General features: G+C 34.9%; 2 protein-coding genes across 2 annotated transcripts; one reads left to right on the forward strand and one right to left on the reverse strand.

The window, feature by feature from the left end:
* Positions 1–2,230: 2,230 nt before the first annotated feature.
* On the forward strand, positions 2,231–4,144 carry LOC136973575 (uncharacterized; the record flags this gene model as incomplete). The annotated part of the gene is made up of 7 exons (XM_067268304.1): positions 2,231–2,421; positions 2,527–2,711; positions 2,807–2,983; positions 3,058–3,174; positions 3,288–3,451; positions 3,541–3,889; positions 3,974–4,144. Coding segments are annotated over 7 exons (1,354 nt in total), but the record flags the coding sequence as incomplete, so codon positions are not given.
* A 10,600-nt stretch (positions 4,145–14,744) lies between these two features.
* LOC136973576 (eukaryotic translation initiation factor 2 subunit 1-like) lies at positions 14,745–18,219 on the reverse strand. The gene is made up of 4 exons (XM_067268305.1): positions 18,084–18,219; positions 15,452–15,549; positions 15,235–15,381; positions 14,745–15,144 (listed from the first exon to the last, which is right to left on the reverse strand). Exons 1-4 carry the CDS (start codon positions 18,211–18,213, stop codon positions 14,986–14,988), a joined length of 534 nt encoding a protein of 177 aa, XP_067124406.1. The 5' UTR covers positions 18,214–18,219; the 3' UTR covers positions 14,745–14,985.
* Positions 18,220–20,955: the final 2,736 nt, after the last annotated feature.

Here is a 20,955-nt window from a genome sequence, read left to right on the forward strand (position 1 = left end):
AGCATTACCAAAACGTTTATCACTACTTCTATTGTATTTTTTAATATGAAGAGCTTGTCTATTGTTCAACTTACAAAAGGCTATTAATGTATTTTAGCAATGCCAGGTCGCATCGACTATTAACCAACATTGACAACACAACTTCCGACGTTCTACCGGAAGTTGAAAAGAGTTCAATCACGTGACTTGCTTCAGGCTTTATTTACTTTTAGATACGGTCAATAATGGGCTGACCATACGTACTGTGTTTTGTTCTGTCCTGGCCGTTCCATCGGTTTAGTAAAATTTTCATTCGTGTCTCGTTTTTGTTGAAAATCAAGAAACTCAACTCTAGTGTGTATATTAAACACATTTGTATATTGTATTCTGAACTTGTGAGTTGTTAGAAAATGCTTATTCAGCGTTGATAAGAATCATAAATTTAAATGGATAGGCTACTACCGAGGAAAAAATGGCATAAAATACAGCTTACAGAATAGTTTCAACGAATTAAGGAACATTTTACAAGAATAGAAATATGAAATTTGACAATTGAGTGCTAACAAGTCAATAGGGCTAATATTCAAATATATCAGACAGATGAGTCAAAATATTTAATGAAATGCACGAAAACGATCTTGAATTGCAAGATTTTATAACTTGATAAAATTAGTCCTTAGTTTTTCATAAACTACAACTTCTGTAGAAAGAATAGTGCTTAAAAGAGAAGTCGAAATTAAACATTAAAGGCAAAAGAATGCTAATTATAAAGCAAAACTGCGATTCACAATGCGATAAGTTTTATGATAAATTGCGAGTGAACAGAACGTAAACAAAATAATTTCATGTTGATACATGCTTCTTGTTTTTAATTAATTACTTATATTATACTATTGTCCACTTTGGATGTTGTTATGCTGAGGGAAGAGAAAAACAATTTCCGTGTGCATGACAACTGCTCGTCCACATTTTTGCTAATCCAGTTCTTCCATCGCAATATCTTGCCTTCGAGAAGCTCAAGACTCTAGGCAGGTCATCACAATACATGTCAATGTGTCCTACCTATCAGGTATATATCCTTTAACTCATTATCGGCCACAACGATGCAATAAATGTCAGAATTAGCTTCAAAGCTTGTGTAGCCATAACGGCAGATTCTAATTCCAAGAAAAATGCCTATTACATTTATGTATAATGGCGAAATATCAGATTACTAAAGAATATAGAAAATGCATACACAGCGTTCGTAGTTAATGTTACCCTTGGTGGCAAGATGGCCGCCATAGGGATTTTTCCCTACATTCTACACGGCGACGGGGAAATTTTTTCCTCTGTGATCACGTGACCGATGCGTTTCCGGTCGCCGACGTGGTCTTCTATGGAGACTGCGCGTTACGCACTGTATCGTAATAACACGACCTAGTAACTCCTATACTATAATAAGCTAATTCAACCCTATTTTAATAGAAATAAAACCATTTTTTTACTCACGTTGATTGTCTGTCATTTCCCTTTTTTACTTTTCTTCCGGCCTTTGGAATTTTGATCTTCGTTTGTTATAGATCTTTTTTCCCCCCCTTTAACGGCTTCGTTTACTACTGTCGATGACTTCTTATTTCTTCCTTTTTTACTCGCGGTGGACGATGTTTCATTATCCTGATCCTTCTCTGATTTCTTTGAATAATTCTTCTTCTTTTTGTCGACGTGTGTCCTTAGAATAGGGCTTCATTTGGGCAAGACTGCCGTTAAACGCCCGACAGAATTAGCGAAGAATTTTAAATTTTACCCCATTTTTGAGGGTCTCGAAAAGTTCACATATAGTCATTTTGGGGGGCCTATATCTCGCGAAGGCGCGCTCGTAGACCCATAGTTCATTAGACTTTTTTTGTTCCTATCAGTATGCTCTACAGCTCTGTTAAAGTCCCAACCGCGTCATTCGGACCTAGAATTGTACCATATTCGTTATTCTAGTTCTTATTCTCGATCTTCGCCATTCTACTTTGAATGTCATTGTAAGTTATTTTCTTCGTTATTGATAAATATAAGACTCATCTTCTATGAATGCCTGTTTGAAGTTGTAAGCCAGCATTTAAATATTTAATCTGCGATAGTGCAAAATTGGGATCCGAGCTCTTTCCGCGGCTTAACGGCGCTCTACTGTATAACACTGATTGTCAAATACTGCAAAGCAGTATTTGACAATCAGTGTTTAACAGTGTTTGGAGTATTTGTAATTGACTTGTATTTGTAGAATGCCATTTCACTGTGACGGATCAGCGTCTCCCGTTGTGGATCCCGACGACATATTTGACAACTTGACCTCGTACGAATTTCGTACCTACCTCCCCACCGAAGAGGCCGCTCAGAAATTTTGCCATCTTGTGGGGCTCGTGCCACATCCGGACCTCACCGGTTCCATACCGCCGTGTCCTCGTTGCGGAGGTAAGCATCGCTTGATTCTCGCATATACAGGAGCAGCCGATATTCGCAGCGCTGCGTTTCGGTACGTTTCGAAGCAATTTCAATGTGTTTCTCGTAATTTTGCAGGACCCATGCTGAAGGAACCGGCTCCATCTGAGAGGTTCGGATTCGTCTACCGCTGCGAAAAACTGAAACAAAAAAAGACAGTTAAACGACGGACAGGCGGCACCGTCAGGAGGGCCGTGTGCACCGGTAGCCTGTCATGCACCCACAACACCTTCTTCGAACGGGCGAAACTGTCAGCACTAGAAGTATGATATTACAATCGATTGTCGCTTTCTGTAATTTGATCGTGCCGATTACGATGACGTATGTATAACAGATGTGTTTTCTTTGTATTTTACAGGTGCTGACATTGGTCTATTCGTGGGTGATGCAGCTGCCGGTCACCATCGCGGCGGAGCAATGCCGCGTGGCCCTCGCGACAGCGGTAGATTGGTACAACTTCTGCCGGGAAGTTGCGGAAGTTTTCGTCTCCCATGCTCAAAACATCAAGCTTGGCGGTGAAGGCTTGCACGTCGAGGTGACCGTCGACCCACGTTGCTGACGTTGCCGAAATGGCTGTCTATATTAATGTTATTTTTTCTATCTTTTCAGATCGATGAGACCTTCACCCGGAGGCGAAAATACAACCGCGGCCGCGTAGGTGTAGGCACCCAAATTACAATCTTTGGTGCCTACTGTCGGGAAACGCGAGAGCTGATGTACTGGCATGTAAGTAGTAGCGAAACATTACTTCCTTTTATTGTTCAGTTATCGTGGAAGGCACACTGTCCGGCACACATTGGCGCATTTCAGACGTGTTATATTTTCTCGTATTCTTTCAGGTGGACAACAAAAGCAGACGTGTTCTGTGGAGCCACATGCTCAGATACATCGCTCCAAATTCCATCATCGTTTCCGACAGCGCGGCCCAATATCGCGGTTGTGCGGCTTTTTTGGGCTTCTCTGGACATAAGATCGTCAACCACAGCCAGCGGGGCCCCGGGAGGTAAGAAGCACGAAATTGTGCTATGTGCTAATTGAAAGAAATGAACGGGCGTTATGGAGAAGCGACATTTATCTGTTTTTTTTTTGTAGATTCGTGGACACTGATGACCCGGAGGCCCACACTCAGAACATCGAGTGCAGAAATCGCTGGCTGAAGAAGTCCATAAAGTCGCTCCGCACGGACAGGAGCCTGCAAAGCTACACCTGCACGTACGTGTACAGGACGCGGTTCCTGTCCCAGTGGCCAACAACATCGGCCAAATTCCGGCAGTTTCTACGGGACATCGTGGCCGTCTACCCGGGCCCCGGTCGCCAGGGTCTTCAACTCCAGACGATCGGTGTGCCCGTGGATCAACATCTGCCGCCAGACGTGCCCTATTTCGATGTTCCCGTGCACGAGGGCGACGAAGAGGAACGGCAGGGGGATGACGACCGCCCAGTGAGTAGTGCAGCCTGTGTATAGTGCGCGCGACCAAAGGATACTTCTTTGCGGATGTGAAATCTGGATTATGTGCTTTTTCAGACAACATCGGGCGCCACTACCACCACCTTCGTCATCGACCCCCAGGACCTAGCCGAGGCGGGGACCAGCGGCCTCACCCCGTCCTCACCTACAGAACATCAGGAACAGGCTAGGCGTCGCCAGGTAGCGAGAGGAGGACGTCGCGGGAGAAGCAAGAGGAGACGCTGTTAAAAGTGAGTGCAGAATCTGTTTTTTTGCCCTTTTCTATCGGTAGTTAGAATGTGTTAGAGATAGCGAAATAGAAGCAGCGCGATCGGGTTTAGATCGAAGCTGAATAGAAGCGCGATCGGGTTTAGATCGAAGCTGAATAGAAGCGCGATCGGGTTTAGATCGAAGCTGAATAGAAGCGCGATCGGGTTTAGATCGAAGCGGAACAGAAGACATCTGATGTTCGAAAAGCATTGCTCTTTGCAGCTTTGAGTGTTAACGCAAGGAAAACTTTTTATGCCGAGAATTTCGTTAAAGGGTTGCCCGATGTTGTTTGGCTGGAATGGGTGCGTCATCTGAACATCCATTCCAGCTGAACAATATCGGGCAAGCCTTTTAACCAAGAAGAAGAATGCCCAGCGAACAGTGAAGCTTGTGTGTGTGTGTGCATATATATAGTGCTCGTTACCGAAGGATACTTGTATGCGAAACCTGGATATGCGAATGTTCGGACACCATCTTCGTCGTCGTCCAACAGTGAAGCTTGTGTGTGTGTGTGCATATATATAGTGCTCGTTACCGAAGGATACTTGTATGCGAAACCTGGATATGCGAATGTTCGGACACCATCTTCGTCGTCGTCCAACAGTGAAGCTTGTGTGTGTGTGTGCATATATATAGTGCTCGTTACCGAAGGATACTTGTATGCGAAACCTGGATTATATGCGATTGTTCGGACACCATCTTCGTCGTCGTCGATCTCCGGGACATAGCCGAGGAGGAGGCGGCGACCTCACCCCGTTCTACACAAGATCGGAAACATGCTAGACGTCGTCCGGTAGCGAGAGGAGGAGACTCTGTCGAAGGTGAGTACATGATCTGTTTTCTTGGCCTTTTCGGTAGTTAGAGCGTGTTAGAGATAGCTCGAAATAGAAGAAGCGCTCTCTGTTTACGTAGGAGCGGCGTCGGAGAAAGCGTTGCCTAATTAGTCTTGTTAATCAGGCTTTTCTTTGGTCGTTGTCGACGAGTGTCGTTAGAATAGGGTTTCATTTGGGCAAGACTGCCGTTAAACGCCCGACAGAATTAGTGAAGAGAGCGGCGAGTCCCGACGGCGCTCCCCGGAAGTGGCGGTCGAGAGGTGGCACCCTCGTGTTTCGTGGCTTTTCTTTGGTCGTTATCGACGTGTGTCCTTAGAATAGGGCTTCATTTGGGCAAGACTGCCGTTAAACGCCCGACAGAATTAGCGAAGAATTTTAAATTTTACCCCATTTTTGAGGGTCTCGAAAAGTTCACATATAGTCATTTTGGGGGGCCTATATCTCGCGAAGGCGCGCTCGTAGACCCATAGTTCATTAGACTTTTTTGTTCCTATCAGTATGCTCTACAGCTCTGTTAAAGTCCCAACCGCGTCATTCGGACCTAGAATTGTACCTGTGATTCGACCAATCCACACCAGCTTTTCGAGATATCCCGGATGCTAAAGCCGAAATGGTAGCTCCACATTCTAGACATAGGTAGTGCCATATGAATGACAAGATACATCCCCAGGAAAGACGACCGCACTTGCTTTTAAAAGTCCCTTCGTAAACTGAATATTTAACTCCACACGAACTGCATCTTAGAAGACATTCATTTCTTTCTCTTCTGTAATATAATTTGCATATCTTATCGCACGCAGAACACGTCGACTCTATCTGCTGTATACCTAATTTGACCGCAAATTTGAATGCATTATCAATTGCCGGGTTCAATCCCAAATCAGAATAATCTGCTTCCATCATTTTATAAAACTTCCTTGTAGTACATTTTGCCCATAATTCCTTCGAACTGAAATCAACGTCGCCCATGACTAGCACAAAATTAGTAACCGCCTTGAAAAAAATATCCTTAGTACCGAAGTTACTAAAAAATAAAAAAAAAACAATTTAACAAAACAAACGCGCAAAAAGAAAGCAATTTCGTATTGTTTGTACTTGTAAAAAATATAAATTACCTCTTTAACAATTCGGAAAGAACATATATTGTAAAAAAAAAAATTCTATGCCAACAACGAACATGCACCACACCACTGTCTTCTACACTCCCACCAAACAAAATTTGCATAATTCGACGATCTCGGCACCAACACATTACGTCACAACATTTCGAAAGAGCTCCCTCTCACGTCACAAACGTGAAATCGCGCGTCTCCGTTTCGAGGTTACAGGAAACGCGGTCGCCACGTCGAACGCAGGGAAAAAAATTTTCCCCGTCGCCGTCTAGAATGTAGGGAAAAATTCCCCCGGCCGCCATCTTGCCACCAAGGGTAACATTAACCGCGTTCGTTTATAACTTTCCGATATTAGGAGGTAACTTGGGGAACGCTTACAAGGAGAGCAATAGCTTGCTACCTCCTATATTATGAATAATTTAGCCACCATATGGCGGTGATCATAACAATTGGCATGCTATTGCCATGGAAGTTATAAATGAACACGCTGTTATGCAAATAAATAGCAACTAACAATATAGAAAAATTATGGCAGTGATTACGGCTACAGGACAAAAGTGTCTTTACATATGTAAAAACATGCAGTAAGAAACAGTATCATTATAAGCTTGACTCATATATTGCATTATCTTAATTTCAATGAGTCAGTAGCATGTGCAACAGTCTTTATTGAAAGAGTGCCGTAAAGCACCGTTCATTAAATTCAGTCTAGAATGGTTACCTGAAAATTTAGATTGCTATTCTGAGATTATTGCTAGTGCTTCGAAGCATTACCAATAAGATTTTCATTATTCTTTCCTATAGAAAGAAAAACGCCTAAGAAAAAATTCAACTGCCTTAAATTATCATAAGTTTTTATTTGGTTCAATTTATTTTTTACATTTCACTTGTTTTTGTTTAGATTAATAATATAAAAGTTATTTTGAAATAAAATCTAAACAGCCGGAAAAGTTATGCAACTTTTTGCTAGAATATTTTTCTTTACTTTGTTTTTTTTCTTTTTATTATGTATAATTTTAATTTATTAATTAATATTGATACTAATTGAAGTCCTACTTATTTAAACTTCTTTTTGTCTTTCAAAGAAGTGTACTGTAAAAACATACATATACCATCCTCCATTGAATCCTTTTAAGTCTGGTCATTGGCGTAGCCAGGGTTTTGTAATGGGGGCCTAGTAGAGGCTGTAATTTTCTGGGGAGGGGCACCAGGTTAACTGGGGGGCCGTGCCCACCCATGCCCCTTCCTGGCTACGCCCATGAGTCTGGTCAATAGACAAGTAACGATAGTAACTTTACAAAATTACAGAAGACTGAAACTACAGTACTAGAATCAGATTATCCTTAGGTTAGTAGTCTGTCTCACTTGCCCATATCAAGTCATGCACACAAGAGCCCCCGTACATTGGAGCACGTGCCCCCTTTGTTGTCGGGTTGCCCTGTTCTTAATCTCCAAAGAAGTGTAAGGTTCCATTTTATTTTTAAATTAGTTATTCATTTTTATCACAGAAAACTTTTTACTGATAACAAAATTTAAAAAAAAATTATTTATTGTGACATCGTCACAATGCCGGGCTGCAATTTTTAATCAATCATATTTTTAATTAATTTAACCTATATATATATAAATGATAATGGTTGTTTGTTTGTTTGTTCGTTTGTTTGCTATACATTCCTAGACCATTCGACCAATTGCTACGAGACTCGGAAATTACGTTTATATACCCTAACTTAGATAATGTCTTACATCCCACCCCAAAATTTCTATTGAATTTCAATAAATCAATTAATTTCTAGCTACATTAGATTTACTGATTTACATGTATCTATTGACAAAAAAATTAACAAAATAATAAATTAAATATAATTCTTATAAAAAAAGGATATAATTTTAAAAAATATATATTATATTCACTTAATTACTACGAAAATGATATAGCGCGAAATAGACACGCTATATCATTACTGAAACAGGTAGCATATAGCACTTGCCTGCGTGCAATCGAAAGTGTTACCCTGTGAAAAATGTATAAGTATTTAAATTTTCCACATTTAACGACTCGGGTTTCTTCATTTCTCCAATGTACGGGGGCTCTTGTGTGCATGACTTGATCTGGGCAAGTGAGACAGACTACTAACCTAAGGATAATCTGATTCTAGTACTGTAGTTTCAGTCTTCTATAATTTTGTAAAGTTACTATCGTTACTTGTCTATTGACCAGACTCATGGGCGTAGCCAGGAAGGGGCATGGGTGGGCACGGCCCCCAGTTAACCTGGTGCCGGTACTTTCTTAATTCTAATGAGCGCCTTCCAATAGCTGAGTGCATAAAACCACCAAACTCTGATAGTTGGTTAATCGTGGGTTCGAGCATGGCAATTGGGCTGGCTATGTGGAGTTTTCCAGGTAAAAGTTTTCTTGGAATGCATCCCCCGGCAGATCGCTGACGTGTCGCGTTGCAGTAACCAAATAAACCAACTAATTCTAACGAGAGATTATTTATTGTGACATCGTCATGTTCTCAATTTTTTAGTGGTGGTCTTGCCCCTGTACATCATACTTTTTCTGTTAGCAATAAAGTCGTGCCGGTCATTTATGTAACTTCGTTCAGGGGAAAATTTTGAATCAAAGTAACGACCATCCATTCCAAACCTGAAGTTCCTATATAGTTAATCTGGCCCTCCTGTCCATAAAATTTCCTTAAATTTTATGGACAGGAGGGTCAGATTACCTATATAGGACTTCTGGTCTCGTCGTTCATGTATGTAACGCATGTCTTGAGATTGAGGACGGACATCAGACATACAAACGGACAACAATCGAAATTTATAGGTCTACAATTTTTTAAAATTGCAATCCAATAATTTTTCTATAAACTTGATATTTACGAGAACACACTTCTCACATAATTTATACAATCTGTTGCAAAAATATAAACACTTTATTATGACATAAAATACTTAATTAATACCCTGCTAGATGCTTCTTAACCTACGCAAAAAACCTTATCTCACTGAGAATTATTTATTAACGTAACGAAAGTTTTCTACAGGCCATCTTCAGGTTTTTAAAAATTATGGAATATTGATTGAGAACACATTTTAAATACAAAATTATTTGGAATATTGAACTATTTAAATCCAAAGAATAAATTACAGTTATATATATATACATACAATTTAAAATAACAAAATAATAAAATAGATAAAAATCGTTGGTTAAAGGGTTGAAAACATTCGTTACGGCTAATAAATAATTCTCTGTGAGATAAGGTGTTTTTGCGTAGGTATAACATAAGAGCAATTATTCTCACAGTTTTACAAGATTTTTATATTTAAACAAGTCATACGAAGTCTTTCGAGCATTAAGGTTAGCAACTTGATCACGTGCGGAATCATCACAACCTGTCTAACACGGATCACTTTTCAATAATTAATTAGTAGACCAGTATTAATTAGTAGTGGACTACCTTCTCTTCCGAAAGGAGGTCAACGACTACATTTGCTCGAATTACTCAAACCTCCTTCCGCAACAGCCCCTTTTTTCTATCGAGCCAGAATTATGGTGGCATTGGAATTGGAAAATTGCATTAATACGAGGTTACCAGTCTGCACAAAACATGATTTAAATGGTTTTCGAGGGTGCCGAGTTTAAATATTTGATCCGTTTCTCGCGAAATTTAATTCATTGTCAGATGATCATTTGATATTCACCTGTGAATGAAACAGTTTCTTAGAGGTAACATTCGAAGTTATATAAATCAAATACTATAATATAATATAATAGAAGAGTTAGAAGTATGAAAGAATCTAATAATTTAATGTTTGTTGTTATTTTTTTCGCCCGAGCAACGCCGGGCTCGTCTGCTAGTTTTCTTTTAGATTAATAAAACATTATGAAAGCGAATCTTAAGAATTCTTTGATATTGAGCTTGTGACGTCATTGGCCGACGACGACAATTGTGCAACAACGAGCTTTATCGGGTAATTGTTAACGAATCAAATTCCATTGTTCTTTGTTTGAATCAAGACGCCATTTTCGTATTCTTTGCAATTTTCGAAGAAATAACGTAAGAAAGAGCCCCGAAATTGCATAACGATGGAGGAAATGGTGTTTTGGTATAAGAAACAGAACATTCAAACAAAGAACAATGGACTTTTAATAGTTTATTCGTAAGTATGTGCTATGTATATAGGAATATATAATGTTAAGTAAATGTAAATATTTAAATATAAAGTATTACTATCAAATATAAATATAATTGCTAATTAAATTAGAATTAGAAATAAAAATTGAAATTAATTAGAATTAAATATCAATATTTTATATATATGATTATATATTATATTATATGAAGGTCATTCAAATGAAATCCGACCAATAGATATATCAAAGCGCGGAATGTGTTTATTTGAAATGCAGGTGGAAACACTGTAGGCTCACGCTGCAGTGTCATGTGACGCTGCTGTCACGTGAACCTACAAACAAGCTGCATTCGTTTAGCATGTCAGCCATACTCCGCCCAACTTTCAAGCATGGATGCGTCAACAATTAAGCCCATGGAGTTTACCGCCTGTAGAACCACCATAAATGCTGCTCGGTACGTGAAACCTTAAATTCTCTGCGAACTTTCATCAAGTCCTAGCCGCCTGGTCTGCTTTCGCAAGGGACGTCGTTCTTCATCACAACGTCCGTTCTCACACCGCTCTCATCGTGCAGGAATCCTTTGTGAAATTCAAGTAGGAAACACCAGTATCCTGCATATTTGTCTCTGTGATTTCCATGTTTTCGAGGAGCGTAAGAACACCTGAAAGGACACAAGTTTCAATCAGACGCTGAGGTGAAGACACAGTTTGGGAATGGTGCACATCAACCCACTGAGTTCTGTTAGCAAGGAATCCAACGACTGGAGTCACAGTGCGACTACTGCCTTACTCATCAGAGGAATTACTTTTAATGTACTATACTCTACTTACTAAATAAACTCATTGGTCGGGTTTCATTTGAATGACCCTCATATATACAATTAAATTATTTCACATTTAATTAATATAATATACATATTCTACTTATTAATATTTAGTTATTTAAAATAGTGATCATTTTCTAATATATATTTTCAATTATGTATTTTAATATACAATATATTTTTAATTATTTTATTCGTTGCTATTTTTATTTTGAATTGACAAATCTGGGTTGAAAATGCCTTTTACTTAATAGAAATATTTGATTTAAAAATTGGGTGTTTTGTTATCGATTTTAGGTTACCGAATTAATCGGATAGCAATGAATGTCCAGTTTTATTTCCCGATTGTTATTCTGTCGAGCAATCGGGGTCAGTTTCTGGAAAACAAAAAACTACCACAAAATGGGTGTCGCCTTGACGTGGCTTTGTGGCTTAACGTGTGAAAATGTTATCGAAGTTCTCAAGATAATGTTTTCCACGGACTAAGTACACCCGACAGAAATTTCACGAGTATTTTCATGTAGGTTTTGTGGAGCGGTGTTTTGTCAATTTCTTAAAAATCACACAGAAAGACACAGCATTAAATGTGTTGACTCTATCGCTTTATATAGGTAAAAATAGACACAAGCTAAAATTAATATAAAATATACTGTACTAACAGGAATAGAATATCAGTAATATATCGATATGTCCTATAAAAAGTTTGACGTTCGGATGGAATTCTTAATGTATTACACCAGGTTTAGGTTGTGATGCTATTTCGAATTCATTTACGATTACATGTAAAAGTACATAACAGTAAAAAGAAAAACAACGTTTATATGTCGGAAGTGGTAGCATTTTAACAACAGGCTCGCTCTTTATCTGACAAAATCGGATAATTAAGTGTTTATTTTAAATCAGTTCAGACGCAAATCCGAAATTACATTCTTTAAATTTTTAAATATACAGGATGGTGCAAAAGTATTCCTATATTTGTATGATACGGATATTTGGTGTTCCTTGTTATTATTCTTCCTTTTGTTATTTTATTCGTGTTTTTATTTCTGATTTAATTTATGCATAAAATAAATATTTTGTTTACTGCTGTTTTCCGTAATAACAACTATATACCTACTTTTGCATCCCTCTGCATTTAAATGAAAAATTCAATAATTCGGGATAAACATTTCCGAAAATTTTATATAATTTAATATTATAATATCTTAGTTTTGTCGTAAATAAGCTGAAATATGCAACAACAGTTCATGAAGCACAAGAAAAATGTAAAGGGTTATGTTTTCAAACAATATAAAAATATACTTGGCTTTAAAGTATACGTAAATATAAACAATAGAAGAATAGAACAATAAAATATGCGATAACTCCGATGGAATATTTTTCGGGTGAAAAAGACTAAATTCGATTGTTTCTTTCTTTGGTTGAGTTTAAATTTTTTTAAATTAAACATTTCCCGAAGATTTCTTGGATCTTCTGGTGTAAATGTTTAAAATATCACAAAAAAAGAAAAAAAAAATGAAATTGTTACAGCTTGAAGACCACACTCAACAAACGGTACATGCTGGTAGCTCTGTACCTCAAGATTACTTGTCAATTTTATCATGTCTTCCCTTTATTATATTACAGTAAAATAACCGGTGTGTATTATACCAATAACAATTACGAATATGTACGTACAAAGTATCCAGAATTGAACGTGCCGATTGAATGCTTTATGAAACTATATGGAATGACCAGATTGTCACCAAAGTTGGTAGATTTCTTATTGAATGGATTCGAATAAACTTTTACTTTCAAAGTTTTCCCATGGGGAAAATATGTCGCCGAGCAAGATGATAGTGTTTGAAAAGTTCAGACGAGTATTTCTTTTAAGTCATTGAAGCAGAAGTGCGAGTCATTATGATTCTTAATCCATTCCAATCTGGACCAAGGATGAGTATGCGAAAGGCGCACTATTAGTGTTCACAGGGTTCTTAGATAAAAATTTTAAATAACGTGGAAAATAAATTTCTTTTCAATTTAAATAGTGTTAAATTTATTCGTCCTAAACGGAATATTTATTAAAAGACTCTAGTGAACTAAGGATAAAAAAAAAATAAAAGAGCTTTTATTTAGTAGGGTACTCTATTGTTTTAGCAAAATGCATTAGTATATATGTCAATATATTGATAAGTAGTTTAATACTACTATAATGAATTTATCTGTGTATGTATGTATATATATATATATATAAATTAAAAATCAAAATGTTCTGTCACCGGCGAAACCGTAACAAACCTTTTACAAAGACTCAACTGTGACTGCCTGTATGAATTGTAACCAAATGAATCAAGACGAACAATTTTCGAAAATGTGTTTCAATTGATTTGATTTTAATTTATTATTTTGATTATATTTTTAGTTTCGTTATCGGTGTAAAAGCCAGAGTTTTAATTATTAGATTAACCATGTATATAATTGAGGATTCTTTGTTCGCTATACACTCCTAAGCCGTTCGATCAATTGCTACGAAACTCGGTAGTTACGTTCAAATATTTCTAACTTAGATCATGTCGTACATCCCATTTCTAAAATATCGATTTCATTTTTTATAAATCAATTAATTTTTATTTACATTCGATTTTCTGAGTTACTCTTAGCAACGAATCTGTTGGCAAAAAAGTTAACAAAATAATTAACTAAATATAATTATTACAAAAAATATTTTAAAAATTACCTATATATATTATATTCACTGAATTACTGCGACAATGATATAGCCCGAAATAGATGCGCCATTATGCTGTTACTATGACAGGTAGCACATAGCAGTTGCCTGTGTAGTGTTAGTAGTGTTTTGCCCCTGTACATCGTACTTTTCCTGTTAGCAAGAGTCGTGCCGGTTATGTATCTAACTCCGTTCAGGGGAAAATTTTTGTATTGAAATAACGTGACTCGCGATACAAATCGGAAGTTCATGTATAGGTAATCTGGTCTTTTTTTTCTCGATTTCCACGTCTGGTCTCGACTTTCATCTATCTAACTCCGTTCTCGAGATTAAGGAAGAATACAGACGGACAGCCAACAGTGGAAATTTATAGCTATAGTTTTTTTTAAATTGCAGCCCAAAAATTTTTCCATAAACGCAATATTTACGAAAACACACTTCTGACATATTAAGGCGCTGTTTTAAATTCTTGATATTTGTGCGTTTAGAATTGAATTTAAAGTTATGATATCTAAGGGCACTATCCTGGTTCCCTGAATTGGAGCTTTAAAAACATATTATTCTCCAATAAGTGGGGACAAATATTATAAGAACGTCTGCAACTGATGAGATTAAATTTGCCTCCGATTAAATAAGATTAAAAAATACAGTAAATACATTTTGAAAAGACTTGCATTATTTTAGACGTCATCTATAGGACTGGAATTCATGTGTTTCATTAACAGCATTTCCATACTACTAGACACTTATGTCTGTAAATATGTCTCTATTTGAATAATTTTGTTTTTACACTTTTATTCCATATTTCTCAACTTAGATATTAAATAAAATAAATTAAATAAAAATATAAGTTAAATAATAGAGATATTTCAAATATAAAAAAAATATCTAAAATTTCAATGATTTGTTTTTAAAGTATTAAATTAGTATTAATATGATAAAATTTAAACAATAGACCTATTACTTTTTATTAATTAATATATAACAATTTAATGAGCATAAAAATAAAAATACATTAGTCATTGTAAAAGAAATTGAAATCTCTCATGATAAAACTTGTGGCATTTGATTTAGGAGATTTCAACTCAGAAAATTTTAAATAAATTTCTCCATACATTCATATTTTTCTTTTCCCAATAACTTTTATAAATTTCTCTTATTAGAAATGATTGCAAAAAACTTCATTAATAATTTTATCAATCTACGTCGCCATTTCTTCGTCTTCGTTCTGTTCGTTTCCATCCGAGCCGGCCTCGGCCTCTTCGTCGTCGTCGTCTCCGGGAACTTCTGCATTAGCTTGTTCTAGACGATCCAACTGTTTGGCCAACTCAACTTCATCTGTTTCCGTAACAACTTTGGGCTTAAAAAAAAAAAATTTCATTTTTATCCTATGAGAATTCAATTCAGTAACAACTTTAACATTTCAAAACTTCCACAAGAAACCATTTACCTGATTCTGAATATTAAATATTCCACCTTCTATCGATTTAACAGAATTTTCTATGACCTCAAGTGCATTTTTTAGAGCTTCTAATCCTTCTGTTCGATCCATGGTGGTGGTTGTTACCACATACAGTGGAGGAGCAATTAGATTAATCTGACGACAACAACAAATTTTAAATAAAAATATAACAAGTTAATTAATACATTTTAAAAAATTTTAATACTTTAATTGGCATATCTTCTGTAGAGCAATCAATTCCAGCTTGAAGTGCAGATTTCACTGCATCAATACCTTCATAACCATAACAAGCAACTTCAATGTCTGTAAAATTTTGGAAGAATTAATTAAAGTTGCTAAAATATAAAATTTTGCATAATAATAATACTGTCAATAGCAGATTTTAAGTATTAATAAATATTTTTCATCTACAATCAATCTTTCTAATTCAATCACCAGATGGAGGTTCAAATTATCTGATTTTGAAAATTATAGTAGTTTTCTGCAAGTTTTCCTCGTGTTTAACAGTATTTTCATATTCTTTGGTGACATCACACTTCTTCAGTAAGAAAGTTGAAGCAATTAAAGATTAAGCATAGATCACATAAAAATAACTAAAACTCTGTTATTTTTTCATACCTTCAGCAACATTTGAGTTTGGATAACTATTTTGTTTGTATCCCAGAAGTTCATAGAACGTGTTTTGAGAAATCTTCAAAAAGAATGCAGTTTGCAAATCAGCTAACTATATGTTGTTATCTTTTTTTTTAATTCTGCCCTCTGAGCATTAAAAGGGCCTTTTTTTTCCACCCATCACCCCTGATAAATGCCAGGGTTTTCATTTTCAAATTGTTCAGATTTGATTCTGGGTCCCCAGAACAGTATACTAATGCCTTAATTATTTCAGCAATCCAACTGACAAGTAAAATATATTAAATAATAATAGTATTTTTTAAAATCATATAATTCTATTTAAACTATGTAGTGTAATATGCTGTTTTTAGTGTAAACCAGTGGTCGGGGTAAAAATGAAATTATTGGGGGTAATAAGGAATTTCTCCAAAACCTGAAGAGTAAAAGTTTTCAATGAAATTATTGTGTTCCAAAATGATAATTTTATTTGGTTTGTCTATTATTTATTATTTTCAGTGTAAAATGATTCAATAAATAGTGTTTAATTTAAATTTGTATCGATTTTCTCCTTTTCAAAATGAGGTAGGTAATGTCGACTTACACAAATATATTTTGGGGTAATGGCTAAAAAAGTTCCCGCCCCCTGGTGTAAACTGTAATTTAATTCAGATATAAATTTTGTTCTTAAATTTGGTTTCAGGATAATTCAGATAATATATCAACTTCATTGTAATTATGCAAATTAGTACTATATTTCAGAGATTGCAAGAAAAATGAACTAAAAGTAGGGCCTATTATAGTCCAAAAATGTTTTGGTTGCCTTAAAGTAACTGTATTTTTGCTTTATAATTCATTTTGGAATTATGAATATAAATTAATTTTATTATAAAAAATTGTCTACTTTGTTAATGTATATGAAAAAATCCAAGTTTTATAATCAAATTTATTTTAAAATTTCCTCTTATAATTGCTCAATAAAAATAATTAGACATTAAAGATATTTTTTGAAAAATTTTGCATTGTAGAATACACTGTGTAAATATTTAATTGGTGTTTATCTGTTAAAGCTCTGCATGGTGTGTTACATTGCATTTTCCAAAGTTCCATCACACCCTTAGAGAAACAATGTAGGCAAGCTTGAATGAATGACCAAATAAATTAATTACATTTTATATAAATCAAAGACTGAATTAAATTTTTGATATGTGCATTTGTGTTGATGGGATGGTTTGTGGAGAATGGATTAGTCAATCAATTTTTTGGAGCTTTTCAACATCTGAAATTGATGTTTTTTTTTTTGTATTCTGCACAAATTTGGTGTACTATATTTTCGATGTTTTAGCAAAACATGTATTATAATGAATTTAAATTTAGAATAAAAAGAGCTATAGCAAGAACAATTAAATGGTCAGAAATGAAATAATTTGTCTAGAGGTAGGAGGTTACGCCACTATCTCGTGTTAATTTTAATAATTATAATATATTTTAAATTTAGAAGTGGCAACAGTGTTATCAGCTTGAGAGATTAATCCCTCGGCATAGTGTTTTCCCCTACAAAGGAATTTTCTTAGAAAACAGTCAAAAATGTAGGGATGCTTAAAATACTTATTTTAATCCTCATAAATAGAAATGCAACTATGAAAAACTAGATTTTGGCTAATATGGCACGAGTACATAACTTTACTCAATATTAGCTTCTGAATTTGTAATGAGAGAGATTTTTTTAAGTGCATGAAAGACTTTTTACATATGTGAAAAGAATTTTTGTTTCCTATAACCTAACAACACTAAGCAGAAGTTGCAGTTTTGAGTCTCGCTCAGGGCAGAATATTTTTCCCCCAGAAAAATCTAGTCTGAAAGTCTGATAATTCGGCAGATCATTTGGCTTTAAAATTATTTTTTTATTAGTCCCACATCTTAATTAAGCATGTGGAAATGACCAAAAAAGTGAGAAAAAGACCTGAAATGTGAGGATACTTCAAAAAAGTGAATACAAGTGAGAAAAGTGAGTGATTCCTAGGCCTGGTAACTTCTATTTGATCATGCACCATGCAATTCTACAGACTGTTAAACATCTTCAAATTAAATCTGTTCTGAAATTACGTCATTTTTACTAAATGTGTTATGACAACATGTACAGCACAATAATAATTACTCAAATTTAGATTGCTACATGTGTTAAGCTGTTAAATTGATGGAAAAAATAAATCTTTTTAATTTCTTACCAGCACGAATTTTGACTGCTTGTGGAGTTAATCTTCTTTTTATATTAACTAAAAGAACTTCTTTAGTCTTTTTATCTAGACCACATTCATCTAAAATTGAAGGATCACTAAAATAGATAAAGATATTCATATTTAAAAAAAAACTATTAGTATTTTAACTATTTGTAAAATTCAACTTAAATAATCAATAATTAGTAAATTAAATGCTCAAAGTCTTAAGTAAATTGTCTTAAGGAATAGCACTGTTTTTAAAAACCAAATAATAATTTCTGGATTAAAACCAGTATATACTAATTTTTATTTTAAAACAATTATTTTAACAAATTGTTTGAAAAAAAAAATATTTCATCTATTTGAGAATTATGAAAAGTTTTTGTTTTCCATTCAAGTCGATTTAGATTTGAATCATGGTTCAAATCATTTCCTGTTTAATAGTTTGCATATATTATATATAGGTATTCACTTATATATATAAATCTATCCAGAGGCAAAAAGATCGTTCCAGCATTGGGTTAGATTAGCATATGGACTGTAGCAGACACAAATATGCCAGATATTACACCATCATGACAGCACATGCAGAGGAATGCCACAGTAATTTGAGTGGAGCAACATAATGTTAATTTATAGGATGATAAAACAACTCCTTCAGTACATTTTTTATGGACTAACAGGTCTTTGTTAGTCCATAAAATAGAGTACCACTGTCACAATGAGCACCACTGGGATAAGTGTGTTCCATGATGCATGCAACGTGAGTGACACCAAATGCATTTTACCCTAATCATCATCTAGTGCGGAATCTGAGAAGAGCAGCTTCTTGGTCCTGTATTCATTGACAGCACCCTGAACAGTGACCAATAGCTGAACTTCCTATCAGAACAGTTTGACACTGCTGAATAGGACAACATGATCATATTCCATAGTCACCAATTCCCCAGATTTGACCCATCTGTATTTTTTCTTATGGAGTCACTTAAAACCATTAGTGTATAAGTATCTAACAATGCAACATAATGTTGGTAAAGTGGAGATATGCATGAGAGGGCCTATGAAACTGTTACACGAGGAATGCTACATGCCATCCTAATGCCATGCTCAACTATCTATATCTTTTTATTTCCAGTGAAGGCAGTCATTTTGAACATGTTTTCGAATAAAAATAAAGCTCACATTTTTATACCAATTTCTGAAATGTTGTCTTTATGCTTTACAGTCAGAGATAATTTGTATCTTCACTAAACTGTTTTAAAATGAATTCCTTCAGTTATTATTACACTTAAACATGCATTTAATGCAGACTTGTTTAAGTGGACACACTATATATATACAGTATATTACACAGCTTAAGTTCATGAATCAGATAAAGCTAGAATTAACCAACCAATGCTAATTTTATCCATGTCTTTTGGTTAAAGAAAGTAATAGATTATTACTTTTAAACTTTATCCAAATCACAAGCAGATAAAGCTGACATTATCCAAAAACAGATGAATGAAGCAAAAACACAACTTAAAATTTGGGTTTTATCCATCCATTTTGGATAAAATGAGGAGAAAATCTAGGTTTTCACTTTGAGCTGAATAATCTGCTATCTTTCCAATGATGGCATATTGAAATGGATAAATAAAGAATTTTCCTTTTTAAATCAATTAGAATTTATTATTTCTCTACTGTTTAAAATGCTGATGAATGAAAGTAAATGTCAGTTATTTCACCAAAATTGCCTGATTTTGCTGGAAAAACTGTATCTTTAAAATAACAATAAGTAATAGCCTACTTTGGTTTACAAATATTGATATGTACTACACAGATTTTAAATGACATATATAGGAATTGATTATTGTAATATACAATTAAAAAAAATTCTCTGGTAAAGTCTTTAATGGACATTTTTTGTGATACTTGATCCCAAGGAAAGGTTGTGTTAGTTTTTTTAAGTGATCCTGTATGTATTCAAAAACACTTTTAACCAAATAAAGCCCAAATTTTGAGTTTTGTTCACACTTCATCTATTCATGTTTGTAATTTATAAGCTTTATTTGTTTGTGACTTCAATGAAGCCCACTTCATATGGATCAAGTTCAAAATTAGTAGATTGTTACTTGTTTTAACCAAAAGACTTGGATAAAGTTAGCAGTAGCCAGTTAATTCTAACTTTATCCAATTCACAGACTTTAGCCACAAAATACACACAATACAAAAACAAAAAATTTACATCATTAAGTTAATATCAAACATAATGAAAAGAAGACAATGTAGTAGTAGTGCAAGGAACTTGTCACACACTCGCATACACTAAACAATTATTTTTAATTTTTAATACCATATTTTACGGACTATAAGACGCACTTTTTCTTCGAAAAATTGCCTCCAAAATTCAGGTGCGCTTTATAGTCCGTAGCGTCTTATAGGTATTTTTTTTTTAAAATTGCTTAAAAATTAAGATGTGTCTTATAGTCTGTAAAATACGGTAACTATTCTAAAATATCCCAAATTATTTGTTTATAAGCTTTTTAATAAGTGACAATCCATTATTTACTGCGACTTACTAAAAAGTACATAAGGGGGCCATCCATAAATTACGTAAGGTATTTTGGGGTGGGTGGGGGTCAAGGATTTCTTACGATTTCTTACTTAGGGGTAGGGGGTAATAGATCTCGTCTTACGTAATATTCTTACTTTTACTTTTTGATCTCGTTGAGTGGTGGAGTTTTCAATTTGGTGGTTTCTATTAAGATCGCTCGTTGTACTAATGCCATCAAGTGTGACATAATAAAATAATAATGTTAGCAGACACATTTTTTATCATGGGAGAAAGACTGTGTAATTGTCTCTCTCATTTTTTTTTTTTTATTTGAATAAGTACATT

The sequence above is a fragment of the Centruroides vittatus genome, unplaced genomic scaffold (assembly GCF_030686945.1).
Source record: "Centruroides vittatus isolate TY-2023 unplaced genomic scaffold, ASM3068694v2 contig_3214, whole genome shotgun sequence".
In the NCBI taxonomy this organism is placed as follows: Eukaryota; Metazoa; Arthropoda; class Arachnida; order Scorpiones; family Buthidae; genus Centruroides; species Centruroides vittatus.